The 16,570-nt window shown below is 56.0% G+C and overlaps 1 protein-coding gene across 3 annotated transcripts; it reads right to left on the bottom strand.

Moving 5' to 3' along the window:
* Positions 1-1,304: 1,304 nt before the first annotated feature.
* On the bottom strand, positions 1,305-16,242 carry LOC105479830 (MFSD2 lysolipid transporter B, sphingolipid). 3 transcript variants are annotated; one of them, XM_071076284.1, is made up of 14 exons: positions 15,977-16,241; positions 12,791-12,916; positions 10,078-10,202; positions 9,398-9,521; positions 9,002-9,089; positions 8,778-8,908; positions 5,730-5,820; positions 5,498-5,619; positions 4,953-5,036; positions 4,588-4,668; positions 4,263-4,372; positions 3,777-3,920; positions 3,231-3,407; positions 1,305-2,065 (listed from the first exon to the last, which is right to left on the bottom strand). In XM_071076284.1, the coding sequence occupies exons 1-14, from the start codon at positions 16,070-16,072 to the stop codon at positions 2,041-2,043; spliced, it is 1,524 nt and encodes a 507-aa protein (XP_070932385.1). In that variant the 5' UTR covers positions 16,073-16,241; the 3' UTR covers positions 1,305-2,040. The 3 variants fall into 3 exon arrangements, with proteins under 3 accessions (XP_070932385.1, XP_070932386.1, XP_011736459.2); XM_011738157.3 differs by having other exon boundaries at positions 1,306-2,065; positions 9,002-9,080; positions 15,977-16,240; XM_071076285.1 differs by lacking the exon at positions 4,953-5,036 and having other exon boundaries at positions 15,977-16,242.
* Between the last annotated feature and the right edge of the window lie 328 nt (positions 16,243-16,570).

The following is a 16,570-nucleotide window of genomic DNA, read 5'->3' as shown; positions in this document are numbered from 1 at the left end:
CTCATTTCTACCAGCAACTGAACTTGGGCAAGTGGCTTAATCTCTCTAAGCCTGTTTCCTCATCTGAGAATGAGAATAATGCTCAGCAGGGCTGCTGTGAAGAAGAAATGGAATGATGCCTTTCAGGGCATCTGCCCAGCTCCGAGCCCATGATAGCTCCTGTCTCTGGGCTTTAACTCCTGACTCCTGGAGGTTCTGACTCTGCAGAGGGCCCCTGCAGCTGCCTTTGCACCATATAGCTCTGCTTCCTGCCACTGCACTGCCAGGAAATAATCGATAGCAGACAATCTGGCACAAGCTTCTGATCCTGCCTGCATTGTCCAGGTTGCCAAAGCATAACATAAAATGATAACATGGTAGAAACTACATTGCCTTCTGTCTTGCCGGGTACTGTTTCCACGTGACGCGTGATATCCCAGCATTAAGAAACGTTCTCTCCTGTTTTCAGTAGCATGCATGTGTGCTTGCTTGTGTGTGTGTGTTTGTGTCCATGCACAGTACGGGGAGGCAGAGCTTCCTGTCAGAAAGGGCAGTGCAGAGAAGCTGAGCCCAGCTCTTTCTCTGGTGCCCTGTGACCTCAGGAACCAGATACTCATGTCAGTGTCATAAGGGCCAGAGAGTTGAGGCATCAGAAAGACCGGGTCAGACCCCACACGCCCCCGGCGAGGTCGGGTTCCTTCTGCCACTGTGTTTGTGGAAGCAGTGAGATGCTTTCAGCTCTGAGGACTGCGTCATATCTAAGGACAAACCTGAGTTCTGGGCCTCAGGGGGATTGCTCCTCAGAGACGGCTGAAGATCTTGAGTGGACGGGGCCTAGCTGTGGGCTCAGGAGAGCTGAACCCATGAAGGAGGCAGGGGTGGGGGCTGGGGTGGAATGTAGGGGCGAGTCTGCACTCAGGCCCCCTGTTTAGGTGCCAGACTTCTCCAGGCAGGACTTGCTGGAGCATAACACCCCCCATGGCTTCCCCAGCCCCAGCCCCTATGAGCCACCTCGGCGGCCTGCTGCTTTGAGCCACTCTAGAGCCTTAACTTTGTGACTCCTCCAAAGGGAAGGAGGAACCCGCCCCGCTCCCACATAGTGTCCCTGGTCTAAGGACATGCAAGTCAGAGGTGTGTGACTGGGGGAGCAGCCAGGTTCAAGGGCACCAGGCTTTCTCCCCTTTCCCTCCTCTGGGGATTCCAGTTGGGATGAGAGGGCTGTCCACAGTCACACTACACAGACTCAATAGCAGATCAACCCTTGAATTTGTTTTTTGAAAAAATAAAAACCTCCGTGGATCTTTCTTTCCCTGAAAACATGGCCTCTAAAAAACTGTAGTTCCCGTGCTTTTGTAAGATAAAATTTCAGAAAAATCTTTCCACACAAATAGCTTTTATTTGTGAAAATGCTGGATCTTTGCTGGCTCGATAGCCATTTCTGACCCTGATAGAAACAGTCGCGTCAATGGTTGGGAACTGGGAGAGGCTTGAGGAGCACCTCAGCGCCCGCCCTGCTCAGTCCCATCCCCACGGCTGTCCCGTTCTCCCTGGGGCCCGTTGGCCTCCCTGGGTCTGTCTGTGTCTCCCTAATCATACATCTTGGGCATGTCTGCCTGTCCACACTCTGCCCATTCATGTGGTGACTCTCACCTCTCTGTGTCCTCAGCAGATGTCCACTGGAGCCCTGGGACAAACAAGAGTCCTTGTGTCTGTCCTTCTGTCAGGGAGCTTTGCTGTCCACGCAGGTTGTTGGGCCTGGGGCTCCCACAGGGTCCACAAGCCAGGTTGGGCAGGAGCCTCCTTTTTCTAGAGGCAGGTGCTACTGGCCTAGTCAGGGACACAGGTCTATCTGAGATAGTCTGAAGGCAACAGACAAGAAGTGCCAAGTGGGGTCCTGAAGCACAGGCCAGTCCCTTCAGGACATGTTGCCAAAGACTCCACATCCCAGGGAAAAAGACTGAGTGCTAAACTGCCAGGCCAGGTGCTGAAGGGTGGAGGAGGGCGATGTCAGACCCCAAGGGTGCTGGCTCCTGTGTCCATTCACAGTCCCCCTCTCAAGCTTTACGCCAGGCTGTAGCTGGTCCTCCTGTGGGAAAGGAAGGAAGCCAAGGAGAAGGATGGAAGTGGTGTGGGCCCTCCCCTCTGTCCTGCCGCAGAAACCCGCGGAAGGTTTGGTGGCTGCTCCTTGTCTTCCCAACAACTCCTCTTCAATTCCTCCCCTCCCAAGTCCTGTAAATAAGCTACAACCCTGGTTCTCCAGGTGCCATCAAGCAGTTCCCCATCCGTCTGGCCTTCCCTGACTGGGAAGTGTGCCCTTGGTATTTCTCTGTTGCAGAGCCCGAGGCCGTCACCCTGGGCAGGGAGTGGCTGATGATGGGACCACCCACTGCCTGTCCTGCGTGGGCCTGCATGATGTGTGCATGTTTGAGGACTTTATGTGGGTGAACATTGGGTGCTCATGCACATCTGCTGGGCCAGATGTGGTGATGCTGCAGCAGTGATTCCTTAGTACCTGCTTAGCCTCAGGCTCTGTGCTGGGCTCTTGGGATACAAAAAGGAATAAAACAGCCAGCCCCAGCCTTCAGGGTTCCCATAGCCTCCCCAGAAGATCAGACAGTGAGTAGATCCTCCCCATCAGTGGGGTCGGTGTTCTGGTAGGGGAAGGACCAAGTCAGAGACCTGCTCAGCATTGCCCGTGGGAGGCAAGAGCCAAAGACTCCCAGGCTTCCACCCCAGGGGGAACCATGATGCCATTCACCAAGACAGGGACACAGAAGGAGGAGCCAGCTGGGGGGACAAGATCAGTTCCGTTGAGGTTCATCGAGACTGAGTGCCACGCTTGTGGGCTACTAGGTGGAAATGTACGCATGCCAGCGATATGCGGCTCTGGAAGTTGAGGGAAGCTCAGGCTGGAGGGGCAGCTCTAGCAGTCACCAGGCACAAGGGGTGCCTGAGTTGGGTCAGGCTAGCAGATGAGGTACTGAGGGGGCTTTGGAGAGCAAAACCAATAGGAGGTCAAGGAGGGAACCCTCACATACCACAGTCTACCAGGTGATCAAAGGAAGAAGACTGAGAAGGGGTGGCCAGGGTAAGAGAAGAAAATCCAGGAGAAAAGGGTGACCCTGAGCTAAGGAAAGAGTGTCCCAGAGGCAGGACTGTGTGACAGCAGGGACGTCTGCAGACTGGTGTTAGTCATTCCCCCAGCAGCGCACACTGTGCCTCCCTGGGTGCAGGGGACATGCGGGGCTTACCTCCGAAGGCTCAGCCGGCTGGAGGCGTCCTGACTGGGCGTCTTTGGAGTGGAGCCGACCATGAGGATGCAGAGCCCAGCAAGGATCATGCAAGTGGGCACGGCACCGATGAGGACCTTGAGGGTGACCACTACCTCCTCTGCCTGCTTGCAGGCCCCTGCCTTGTACCCCGAGAACCTGGAGAAACATCACCCAGCCATTAGGGCAGGGCCTGCTAAGCCTGGCACCCTGAGTGGAGGGGCCCCAGATACCTCACCCCATCCCCTCCTGAAACGTGGACTTCATTTCCTGGCGAGATCAGGAGAGGAGTGTCAAGGGGACAGACAGGCTGACCTGGGAGAGTTTAGAGAAAACGGAGAATGGGGAGGCTGGCCCTCTCAGTCTCATGCGCGGAGAAACATGGGGAAATGGTTCCCCACACTCTCCAAAGAGCAGCGCTTAGCCCTCAGGCTCATGGGTGCCCCGAGCTTGGTAGGTGGGGGGCTTTGCCCTCTTCCCGCCCACTGGTCCTTGGTGCCTCTGCTGTATCCTGACCCTGGGACTCACTCCAGACTGAGGGTGGAGATGCCCAGGGCACATGCACCAGACAGCTTGGTGAAGAAGACGTAGGAGGAGTAGAAGATGGTCTCCAGGCCTGGCCCGTGATGGTGCTGCAGCTGAAAGTCATCCACCACGTCTGGCAGCATGGACCTGTGGCAGGGGCATCAAGTTAGCCCTCCTAGCCCGTTGGCCACCAGCAGCCTGTGAACTCTCTGGCGACAGAGGCCAAGGTGGATTCATCCCTGAGTTCTGTGCCCAGGACCAGACTGGCCACCAGAGAAGCAGATGGCCTGTGTGCTTGTACCCCCGCCGGCCCCTGCCGGGCCCCCCACCATTCCTACTGCCTGGTATCCTCTCAGGAGGGCTCTGAGGACAGAGCTGGTGGCCTCCATCTCCTGCACAGGCTGAGTGCAGGGGACCTGGGACAGCAGGTTGACATGAAGGAGGCGACACCCACTGTGGACACACATGAGGCCCCCACACCCAGCCTACCAGGGTAGCAGCAAGGACACAGCAATGCTCACGCCAGATACAAAGGCCACGACATAAGCCACAGGTGCTGTGGGCACAGCAGCCAGCAAGATCGCAAAGGGCACCATCGCCTGGGGAGACACACACACCAGCTGTCCCGCCACCTGCTACTTCGCGGGGCCTGCTCCTTCACACACGGCTCTTGACTGATGACCCCCGTGCCTCGCCCTGTGCTAGGCCTTGAAGACTCAAGGGAACACAGATCCACCCCGGCTCAGGTACCACGGTCACCTCCCTCGCTTCTCCCCTCCAGCCACTCCCAACACTTAATTCCTGCGTCACTCACAGAGATCCCGAAGGCTGACATCTTCTTCCCAAAGCGCTGGAGAACCCACTCCCACAGCGGGGTGCTCAGCACGGCTGAGACCTGTGAGCAGACAGTGTCATCACGCCAGGGCCGTGCTGCCAGCACCTTCACCCGGGACCTCAAGGCCTTGGCTTTTAGATGGGATGCCTGGCCTTGGCCTTGCACCCGATTCAAACCAGTGGCTATGAACATTGTAATCCTGGCCCCAATTCTACCCTCTGCTGGAATGCGGGTGACCAAGACCAAAGCAAAGTCCAAAATGTGGACCACCAGAACTCTGGCCACACATGTCCCCAACTCAGGGCCCCAAGTGACCTAGCCTCCACCACCCCAGGTCCCCTCACCAGGACGGTTAGCACCAGGCCCTGGACGTGGTCGTGTAGCTGGGAGGCATGTGTACAGAACAGGACCAGGTAGCTCTGCTCCACCTGAGGAGATGGACAGGAAGTGGGTATGTGCAGGGCATGGCAGGAGCTCAGAAGTCAAGGGCAAGGACAGGGTCTCGAGTCTGGCCTCTCCATTGGGACTTTGACTTGCTGCTACCATCATACAGTCCCTTCCCCCACAAAGGACACTTGTCACCAACACAGAGATAAACACCACTCCTAGGCCACCCTCATCACCTGCACAGCTGTGATCAGGTGGACTTGACTACGCTTCCGGTAATGTGAGAGGAAATCACCCGGACACTGTCAGCCTCCTAGTGCCCAGGCCCTGGCCCTCCAGTCCCACATGCCCTACCGGGATCTCCCTCCCAGCACCAGCCCCTCTGAGCCATGTGCCAGCCATAGGTTTCTCCCTGTAAAACTCAAGCTGAGACTGCACCCTGAACCTAGCAAGGTCTGCATGGCCAGCGCCAAGCCTGTTGGGGGCAGCTGGCCAGAGGTACCTGAACAGCAGCAGAGATGAACAGGAAGGAGATCACCAGCTTCAGGTAGGGCGGGTGCCGGGTAGTGAGGCCCAGCCCAGCCAGGAAACTCAAGCCTGGGCCTGAGGCTGGGGTGGAGGGGTCTGCAATGCAGGAGGGTGGCACCTTGGCTTCGCAGAGTTCAAAACCAAAACCCACCCCCGAGCAAAGCCCTGTCCCCAGCTTCTGCTTCCCTCCTCACCACACCCCATACCTGGCCGCTCCTTCACCCCTAGGCACAGTAAACTGCTGCACACGGGGTAAGTCACCGCAACCACGGCGGCCGCAATGTAGTAGAGACGGGCCTGTGGGACAGGACAGGACTGGGGTGGGTGATGTCTTCAACCCCTGGAGGTGGTGACACCTGAGGGGCGGGGCAGGACTGCCTCCCAAATGGAGAGGAGGGAGGCACAGCCCAAGCCCAGGACATTGGGTCCCCACCTCCCAATCACCCCACAGGACAGCACACTCTCCGGGCCCGGGCTGCTCCTTCCACGTACCCCCCCTGCTGACCCTGTGTTCCCTGCATGGCAAAGAGGACACTGATGCCCCAGGAGCCAGAGTGCTCCCTCCCACATTCTATGAAGCAAACATTGACTGCTGCTGCCTTCTGCATGCTAGGCCCCGAGGCTCCAGTGATGAATAAGTGAGCCCTGTCCATCCACAGGGCTCAGTGTGGGGAGGAAGACAGATCCAGGAGCAGGCGGTTACAGCATGGTGAGATACATGGTAACTCAGATTAACGGAGGAAGCAGGGCCAGGCGCGGTGGCTCATGCTTGTCATCCCAGCACTTTGGGAGGCCAAGGTGGGTGGATTATTTGAGGTCAGGAGTTCCAGACCAGCCTGGCCAACATAGACCCCATCTCTACTAAAAATACAAACATTTAGCTGGGCGTGGTGGTGGGTGCCTGTCATCGTAGCTACTCAGGATGCTGAGGCAAGAGAATCACTTGAACTGGGGAGGCAGAGGTTGCAGTGAGCCGAGATCACACCACTGCACTCCAGCCTGAGCAACAGAGCGAGACTCTCGTCGTCTCAAAAAAAAAAAAAAAAAAAAAAAAGATTAATATAGGAAGCAGGGCCGGGAATGGTGGCTCATGCCTGTCATTCCAGCTCTTTGGGAGGCTGAGGCAGGTGGATCCCTTGAGCCCAGGAGTTCAAGATCAGCCTGGGCAACATGGTGAAACCCTGTATCTACCAAAGAAAATACAACAATTACCCAGGTGTGGTGGTGTGCACCTGCAGTCCCAGCTACTAGGGAGGCTGAGGCGGGAGAATCGCTTGAGTCTGGGAGGTTGGGGTTGCAGTGAGCTGTGATTGCACCATTGCACTCCAGCCTGGGTAGCAGAGTAAGACCCTGCCTCTGTATATATAGGAAGCAGGACAGTGCTACCTGTCATTCAGGGAAGAATACGTGTGCATTAAAATGCCTATAAACACATGCACAAGAGCGACAGCCAGAGCCAGTTCGGGAGAGGCTGCCTCTGGGGAGAGGAGCAGAGAGAGGGGGCGGGGCAGGGCGCTTGTCCTGTGCAGCCACCCTGGGCCTCATGTGCTGAAGAGCATTGCCCCTGGGGTTCAATGCTCTGCTGTTACTGTCTTGAGATTTTTTTTTTTTTTTTTTTTGAGACAAGAGTCTCTTTCTATCGCCTAGGCAGATCGCAGTGGCGCAATCTCAGCTCACTGCAACCTCTACCTCCTGGGTTCACGCGATTCTTCTGCCTCAGCCTCCCGAGTAGCTGGGATTACAGGCGCACACCACCACGCCCAGCTAATTTTTTGTGTATTTTTAGTAGAGACTGGATTTCACTATGTTGGCCAGAATGGTCTGGAACTCCTGACCTCGTGATCCGCCCGCCTCAGCCTCCCAAAGTGCTGGGATTACAGGCGTGAGCCACCACTGTGATCCCAGCAGTGGCTCACGCCTGTAATCATGAGGATCTACCTTTCTAACAAGGTCCCAGGAGTTGATGCTGCTGGTCCAGGGACCACACTAAGATCTGTGCCTCTCTGCCTTTGTATAAATCTGAAATATTAAAAATAAGCACAGGCCAGGTGTGGGGGCTCACGCCTGTAATCCTAGCACTTTGGGAGGCCGAGGTGGGCGGATCACCTGAGGTCAGGAGTTCAAAACCCAGCCTGGCCAAAGTGGCAAAACCCCATCTCTACTAAAAATACAAAAATTAGCCAGGTGTGGTGGCGGGCGCCTTTAGTCCCAGCTACTCAGGAGGCTAAGGCAGGAGAATGGCCTGAACCCGGGAGGCGGAGGTTGCAGTGAGCCGAGATTGCGCCCCTGCACTCCAGCCTGGGCAACAGATAAGATTCCGTCTCAAAAAAAAAAAAAAAAGCACAAAAGGCCAAGACAGCAGGGTATAGGGCACACAGAGGGGAGGCCTACATGAAGGCTGTGGAGGGTGGCCCATGCCCAGTCCTGAAAGTGAGGGCCACCCATGCTCAAACTCCTTTCAAAGGGCACCTGACCGCACAGGGGAGATGGCGGGAGGCAGGGATGCGTGTAGGAGGCGGAGGCAGCAGTTGTGGGGTAGGGAGGGAGCTGGTGGCACGGGCCAGGGCATGGCAGTGGGGTACAAGATGGCTGGATGCATCCCAGAAGACTTTTGGCCTAAAAAATGGGCAGGATTCAGTCATAGGTTGGAGGGTTGAGAGAGGGGAGAAGAGGACAGTGCTGGAGGATGATAATGTCATTACTTGAGGAAAGAGGGGGAAGTAGAAAAAGAGAAGGTAAATGTGGTGGATAAAATAGAGGTGTATCTGCTCAATGCTCGAGGGACCTGCTGTGAAAGGGAAGGAAGGAGCTTCCCCCTCTCCACCATTTCACACTGGGGGTTGGGGGCTCCCCCCGGTCAGGGCTGGGGCAGGGAGCACGGGTCATAGGAAGGGCTTTGGCTCCAGGAGGACACCAGACCCCTCTGCTGCCCCTCCCCTAGCCTGCCCTGCAGCTTTCCCCACCCTCGTCCCACCTCTGGGGCCGGCCTCCTCCACTGCAGGTGGCCCAGGTGGCCAGGCCAGTGTCTGTTCTATTTTACGTCTAGAAGGAACCCAGGAGGAGGCAGGTTAGCAGAGGACATTAGATTTGGGGGCCATCTGCTCAACTGGAGGAGCAGGGAAGGAATGAGGGGGGGCAGTGAGTCCCCTAAAAGACAGCAAAGCGGTGTGGGCAGGAGAACCAGTCCTAGAGGAAGGAGGTGACCTTGCAGAGGGGACCCCAGGTTGGGGGGCCTGGCCATCCAGTGCACTTACCGCATTGGGGGAGACGGTGACTGGCCCCGGGGTCACAGTGGCCTCGCACCTGTGGTGTTTGTGGGCACCAGACACGATGAGCCCATGGACAGTGGCCCCCATCAGTGTTCCCGCCATCTCCACAGTCATCCCTGGAGACAGAGCGCTGCTTACGGTGACTGAGAGGGAGTAGGGTCCCAGGGGCAGTTCCCTCCCCGGAACCCGAAACCCATGGCTGCACTTACGGTAGGCAGTGGCCGAGTCGCGCTCCCTTGGGCAGGGGGTCAGCAGCATGGTGAGCGCTGTGTAGGGTACCTGGAAGAACTGGGGTGCCTGCAGAACTTAGAATCGCCCCCAGCTTTGCCTGGTGACAGCTGGCAACCTCCCCAATCCTGGGTGTCACATCCCGGCACCCACAGGCCAACCTGACATATCCCAGTTGGCCACCTGAAGTCGGAGCTAGGGGCCCAAAGGCAGGAGGGGGCAGCCAGCCCCGCGCAAGGCCAGCGAGAGCCAATGGCATGGTCCAGGCACAGGCGGGTGGGGAGGGCAGTGACCCTGCCCCCACAGCACACTTCAGAGTGGCCACGGCAAGCAATGGGCTTCGCCAGAGCACAGGCCCAGGAAGGGGCCCTGCTTACCGTGGCCAGGCCCTGGAACAGGCAGTAGAAGGTGGTGTACCAGAGGCCTCGCAGGCTGGTGAAGGGGGGCAGGAACCACAGGAAGAAGTAGGCCAGGGCGATGAAGGGGGTGCAGCCCAGCACCCTGCGGAAGCACAGCCAAGGTGAAGTGGTCCCTGGACCAGGACGGGGGGACACGAAGGGCCCAGCCTGGAGGAACCTCACCCCTTCTCGGCCCCTTGAGAATCTCTAGGCTGAGGCTCCCTGGGTGGGAGCCAAGAGCAGGGGAGAAGTGGCCGATGGGCCAGGCAGGCAGTGGGCGGCCACTCCTCGTGGGAGCTCCGGCTGCACACTCGGTGCCGCTGGTGGCACTCCCTGTGTGGACACTGGGACACTGAGTTGTACTTCCTCCGTGAGGCCTCGCGTGGTCTCCATCCCACCTTTCCCACACTCAGAGCCCCAGGCCAGGCCTGGGAGTCTTGGAGGCTTCGTCCAGCCCCATTCCATCTGGGGAGGGAGAGTCCCCATGAGTGTCTCTGAACTCCTTATCACTCATAGTCGGTCCCCAGTGCAACTGCGACATTATCCGGGCTTGTTTCCTAACCACCCAGCGGGTTTCTGCTAGAAAAAGGACTGTGACAAACAGCGACCAGAGGGCCAGGACCAGGTGCCTGGATCCTAAGGACTGAGCGGTTGCTCACCAAGGCATGAGCCGTCCAGACCCCGTCCTCTGGCTCCTGTTGATGAAGAACCCAGCCACAGGGTCAGCAGCTGCCCCAGACACTTTTCCCCCAAACAGAACAAGTGACACCTGGGCGGCAGGGATCTGAAACAGACAGGGGAGGGGATAAAGAGCTGAGGCCCGGCAGCAGCTGAGAGCCCATCCAGGCCTGCCTGCCATCAGGAGGGGGGCCTGGGAACCAGGACTGGCTGGGGCAGAGCCGCAGTGTCAGGGGCTCCTCAGCCTTCCCCAGGACGCTGATCCCAGGGGAGGGAGCTGAATGCTGCCGCCCCGCACACTCCGCCACTGCGGAGAGGACTCCAGGGCCCTCATCTGGGGCTGGCTCAGAGCAAGGAGGGTGCCTCTGGGCTGACAGAGGTGGACACTGTGTTTCACAATGGAAAGGATTCATTGTTTTTTCTGACTATGTAAATAATACACTAATTAGAAAAACATTCAAACAATGTGGGAAAATACTAAGAGAAGCTCATCTGAAATCCCAGCATCCCGAGACAACTGCCAGAATTGTTTTGATGATCAGCCGTTCATAGGCTTCTTCGTGTGTGCCCGAGATTGATCAGTTTATATAAATGGGATCATATCAGAGTGTCATCTTAAACATTCGTGGATACCTCATTTCATTTATTATTATTATTTTTTAATTGAGACAGGGCCTCTCTCTGTTGCCCAGGCTGGAGTGCAGTGGCACCGTCTTAGCTCACTGCAACCACCGCCTCTCGGGCTCAGGTGATTCTTCCACCTCAGCCTTCCAAGTAGCTGGGACCACAGGCACATGCCACTATGCCCAGCTAATTTTTGTATTTTTAAATTTTTTGTGGAGGTGGGGTTTTGCGATGTTGCCCAGGCTGGTCTTGAATACCTGAGTTTAAATGGTCCTCCCGCCTTGACCTCCCAAAGTGCTGGGATTACAGGTGTGAGCCACCACACTGGGCTGGATACCTCACTTTTTTATTGTTGGTTTTTGTTTTGTTTTGTTTTTGAGAGGGAGACTTGCTCTGTTGACCAGGCTGGAATGTGGTGGTGCAATCTCGGCTCACTGCAACCTCCACCTCCCGGGTTCAAGCGATTGTCCTGCCTCAGCCTCTCGAGTAGCTGGGACTACAGGTGTGTGCCACCATGCCCGGCTAATTTTTGTATATTTAGTAGAGATGGGGTTTCACCATATTGGCCAGGCTGGTCTTGAACTCCTTATCTCAAGTGATCCTCCCTCCTCAGCCTTGAAAAGTGCTGGGATTACAGCTGTGAGCCACCATGCTTGGCTGGATACCTCATTTTAAAAATTGGGTTTTACTTACCCTCCATTCTCCATCATTCCCTCCTGTAGCCAACATTAACGAGTTGGTGTAGATCCTTCTAGAATTTTCTCCATGCTCACATTTTAAACATGGACAAATACATATATACGTACATATCCATCCACACACACACATGGAGCCTTTGATTTGCTAAAATGGGATCATTTTATATACTCTTCTCTAAAACTAATTTTCTTTTTCACCAGAGCGTCATGGAAATCGCTGTAAGTCAACTGGTATAGATCATTCTTTTGAATGGCTGCATGACAGTCTATTTGATAGTGAGGTTAGTCCAATCTGTTGGCTTCTGTGGGCCACATTAGAAGAAGAATTGTCTTGGTGAGGCACGGTGGCTCATGCCTGTAATCCCAGCACTATGGGAAGCTGTGGTGGATGGATCACCTGAGGCCAGGAGTTTGAGACCAGCCTGACCAACATGGCAAAACCCTGTCTTTACTAAAAATACAAAAATAAGCTGTAGGCCGGGCATGGTGGTTTACACCTATAATCCCAGCACTTTGGGAGGCTGAGGCAGGTGGATCACGAGGTCAGGAGTTGAAGACCAACCTGGCCAGCATGGTGAAACCCTGTCTCTACCAAAAATACAAAAAATTAGCCAGGCATGGTGGCATGCAGCTGTAATCCCAGCTACTCTGGAGGCTGAGGCAGGAGAATTGCTAAACCCGGGAGGCGGAGGTTGCAGTGAGCCAAGATTGTGCCATTGCACTCCAGCTTGGGTGACAGAGTGAGACTCCGTCTCAAAAAAAAAAAAAAAAAAAAGTAGCCGATCGTGGTGGTGTGCACCTGTAATCCTAGCTACTTGGGAGGCTGAGGCATGAGAATTGCTTGAACCCGGGAGGCGGAGGTTTCAGTGAGCCGAGATCACACCACTGCACTCCAGCCTGGGTGACAGAGGGAGGCTCTGTCTCAAAAAAAAAAAAAAAAAAACGAATTGTCTTGGGCCACATATAAACGCATAAAATACACTAACACTAATGATAGCTAATGAGCTAAAAAAAAAAAATCACAAAAAAATTCATAATGTTTTAAGAAAGTTTACAAATTTGTGTTGGACCACACTCAAAGCCGTCCCGCCGTGGGTTGGACAGGCTTGGTCTATTATGTGGCTATGGCATAGCTTACTTAGCCAACTGCTTCTATATTGTTGGGGATCCACATTGTTTCTCATTTTCCCACTACAAACAGGCTGCAGTAAACATCCTTGAGGACCTTGCCCTCATTAGCTTCTGGCTTTTTGTTAAGCTTGAGTCAGAAGCGATGCCTACAAGGATGGTGGGAGCAGAAGCAGAGGTGGGGGTGGAAGGACCAGACCCCAAGGAAGATGCCAGCAGAGACTGGGCAGCTGCCCACACTTACCTGTGCTATATCAAGCAGGAAGAGCTGCAGGTAAAAGGCTGTGGCGCTAGAGGCTATCTGGTTGGGGACCCCACCAATGCCATAGCACACCTTCGTACAGAATGAGAGGCGACTGGCTCTGCTGTCCTGGAGGAGACACAGGAACTAAGCCTCCCAACAGACACAAAACAGGTCCCCACACCCTATGACTTCAGTACACGTCCTGAGTCCCTGTGATGTCTTCAGGGCTTTTCCAGCAACCTCTCAGCCCCATTTTGCCCCCATGTCATCCTAAGAGGAAGTGAGACAGAAGAGAAAAAAGATCTGAAACCATGACCTCTAAACATTTCCAGGGGCACGTTCTTCTGGACATCTTACCCTGGGCTTCCTGCTGAAGCCGCCGTCATTTACTGAGTCAGCACGGCTGTGTAAGCTGCAGGTCAGGAGACCTGGGCTTGAGCCTGCCTTTGTCACCTACCCCTCTATGTGACCTTCAGTAAATCACATTATCTCTCCAAGCCTGTTTTCCTCATCTGTCAAATTCTACATCCCTGCCAATTTCACAAGGTTGTTTCATGAATAAAGGAGGCGGTAGCTCATTTACCCATAGCCTGCCTGCCCACAGCCCTCCAGGGATGCCTGGCAGGTGTCTCAGCTTAGCATGGTCTACATACAGCTCCTGATGGCTATCCCATTGTCTAATCCAGCTCCTAGCAAATGGCACCGCTGGTCCCCTAAGGGGCTCAGGCCACAAACTTAGGAGTTATCTTTGATTCTTCTTTCCAATTCTTGTCTGTCAGTGAGTGCCTCCTAAGTGGCTTCTCTGTGTCTGCCCTTGCTCCCTACAATCCACACCACCCAGCAGCCAGTGCTCTTGTAATAACGTAAATTGCACGGTGGCCCATCCCTATAAACCCAGCACTTTGGGAGGCGGAGGTAGGTGGATCGCTTGAGCCCAGGAGTTCAAGACCAGCCTGCCCAACATGACGAAACCCCATCTCTACTAAAAACACAAAACTTAGCCAGGCATAGTGGCTGGCTGTAATCCCAGCTACTCAGGAGGCTGAGGCAAGAGAATCGCTTGAACCTGGGAGGCAGATATTGCAGTGAGCTGAGATTGGCGCCACTGCACTCCAGCCTGGGCAACAGACACTCAGTCACAAATAAATAATCAGATCCCATCTCCTCTCTGATTAAAGCCCTCTGATGGCTTTGCTATTGCAGGGTTTTTTTTGTGATGTGTGTGTGTGTGTGTGTGTGTTTTGTTTGTTTCCAGATCCATGGTATTCAGTCAATGCCATTGCAGTTTGAACAAAACTCCAAGTCCCGATCATGGCTAAGCAGTCCACCCAGTTGGCCCCCTACCCACCTCACCTCAAATAGCTCTCCTTCAGCCACACCGGGCTTCTTCCTATTCCTCAAAATCATCAAGTCTGTTGCTGCCTCAGGGCCTTTGCACTTCCCATTCCTCTGCCTGGAAGGTGACTCCTTGTCATTCTGGTTTGACATCACCAGCTTAAATGTCACCTCCTTCAAGAGGCATTCCCTAACCACTCACCTCTCTCAGTTGTACTTAGCGCCTGCTATGTTCTCATTTAGTTCCTGCCTCTCCCTACACGAGTGTAAGCTCTCTGAGAGCATGAACTCTTTTATTTATCATGGTGTTTCCAGTACCTAGAAAAAAGCTTGGTATACAGTAGGTGCTCAGTATATATCTGTTGAAGCAAGAAATTGGCCATGAAGACCCTGTGTCAAGTGCTGTTTCTTTGGAAGAAGCTGGGCATCTTTTCTCATCCTTTGCTGGGGGCCGGAGGGAGTGGAGATGACACGGCTTCACTCGTTTCCACATCTTGCAGGACACCCCAGCAGGCTCTTGTGAAGGGAAGGTCTCCCCAGATAAGGGATTATCACACTTTGCACACTCTTCCTACCCACAGGGGAAAACCACACTGGGGGCAGGAGGATTCTTTCCTGACATTTGTGTGAACATCATTTCAGCTTCCAGAAAAATTTAAGAACAGGCAGAATTCAACGTGACAGTCTCCCTCTCCCCCAGTGGGGACTCTTGTATCCCCCAAAACGGGCCTAGCAAGTTTTTCGAACTTTAGAAATAACTTCCAAGTGAAGCCAGGAATATGGTCCCGTCTTGCCGTCTCGAGGATGACAGTTTTACTGAAAGCCATAAAAGTCCTGCACAGCTGGACAGTGAGCTGTACAAGGAGAAGCCCCTCGGGAGGGGCGGCTCCGGGTGAGAGGCGCAGCGCTGCTGTCTGTAGCTGCGTGACCCAGGGCAGGCACCTCGGCCTCTGCGCATCGGTGTCTGGAGCGACCGGGGCTGCCACCCCTCAGAGAGGATTCCACGCCGACGCCGCGTCACTGGCAATGCGAGTGTTTCCCTCTTGCTGTTAATCTCACCCCGAATTTCTAAGTTTCCCTGGGAAGTGAGAGTCCCCGGAGAGCCCCTTCATCTCACCTCACTTTCTTGTGGGACGCAATCCTGTGCTCCGAGGTGCCTGGTAGGACGCCCTGAACCAGGCTGGGGGCTGAGGTGTCAGGGGCGGCCACAGAACGCCCTGGGCACTAGCAGGGAGCAGGCGCACTCAGTGAGACCTAGGAAGCCCCAGGCCCCTTGCCCCGTCCAGCACAGCCCCGCTGGCCAGCACGGCCCAGCGCATCAGGCAACGGATAAGGGGCCCCGAAGACCCCGCCGCTCCCACCTGCCCTCCTCCCTTCTTGTCGGAGCCCATGGCCAGGACCTTCCCTGAGGCAGCCTCCAAGGGGAGCCTGGTGCCCGGCGAGACCAGGTTCTGGGAGGGAGGCCGAGGCCACAGCAGCTGCCTGAGGTCGGGAAGGACGCAGCCTCCCCAGGCGCTTCAGAAAGCCCTGCCTGCCCAGAGCTCGGGACCCCGGCAGGACCTGCGGTGGCACGGACAAGACCCCTAAGCCGGGAATCAGGACAGCAGGGACCACGCATCCCCAAGCTGTTTCCTTGGCTAGGGCTAGGCTTCCCGTCCTAGTTTCTATCCGGCGCCGGCACCTCCCGGCCTCCCCGCTCCCAGCCGTGTAACCCCGCGAGGGCAGCCCCTGAGCCGGCAGGTTTGGGCCGAGCCCCGCCGAGCTGCACCCAGCTGGAAAAGGGGCTACGAGGCGACGCCCTCGAGCTCCCCAGGGGCGCAGCCCCTTCCCGGCCCGCGCCACCCCGCTCACCTCTCGCCCTCGCCTGGCGCTCCCCGGGCCGGGCTCCCGGACGTGCGGCTCCGGTTGCGGGGACCCCTCGGTGGCTGGTGCAGGGGGCGCCGCCATTGCCACCGCAGCGCCGCCCGCGGCCGTTGCCCTCGGGGTTATCGCCCTTGGGAGGGGCGGCTCCAGGCGAGGGGCGCGGCGCGAGTGGACGCTGGCAACGCGGGGGAAACGCAGAAACCGCGAGGGGCACCGTTTCTTTTGCTTCTCCAAAGGGCAACAGCGAAGAGCCAGAATCCGCGGGGGTAAAGGCCCGGCAGGTCCTCAGGACCGCTCTCCTTGGGGCGGATCCCCGAGGGGCGTGAGCGGCCCTGAGCGCTAAGGGCTCCGCCAGACCGCTGGGGTGACCGCGGTCAAGCAGCAGCTCCCCCGCAAGATGAAGCAAGAGGCCCGCTCGTTCAGGCTGGACCATGGCTGAACAGGCATTCCGGCGGCTACACATGACGCCCAATGCCTGAAATACACATTGTCCAGTCTCCTATACAGACCACGGGATGGCCAGTAACTAAGTTCTGGCCAGCGAATAAAAGCAGGTGGCACAGACAATATTCCAGAAAAGTC

The sequence above is a fragment of the Macaca nemestrina genome, chromosome 13 (genome assembly GCF_043159975.1).
Source record: "Macaca nemestrina isolate mMacNem1 chromosome 13, mMacNem.hap1, whole genome shotgun sequence".
NCBI lineage: Eukaryota > Metazoa > Chordata > Mammalia > Primates > Cercopithecidae > Macaca > Macaca nemestrina.
This window is presented reverse-complemented; position numbering and strand designations above follow the sequence as displayed.

Excerpts from the sequence above, each read along its gene's own strand:
- LOC105479830 (XM_071076284.1), bottom strand. The coding sequence starts at position 16,072 with ATGGCGGCGCCCCCTGCACCAGCCACCGAGGGGTCCCCGCAACCGGAG. Across the intron at positions 9,522-10,077 it reads TCTGGACGGCTCATGCCTTG|GGTGCTGGGCTGCACCCCCT; the intron begins GTGAGCAACCGC and ends GTGCTTCCGCAG. Across the intron at positions 3,408-3,776 it reads ATCTCCACCCTCAGTCTGGA|GTTCTCGGGGTACAAGGCAG; the intron begins GTGAGTCCCAGG and ends ATGTTTCTCCAG.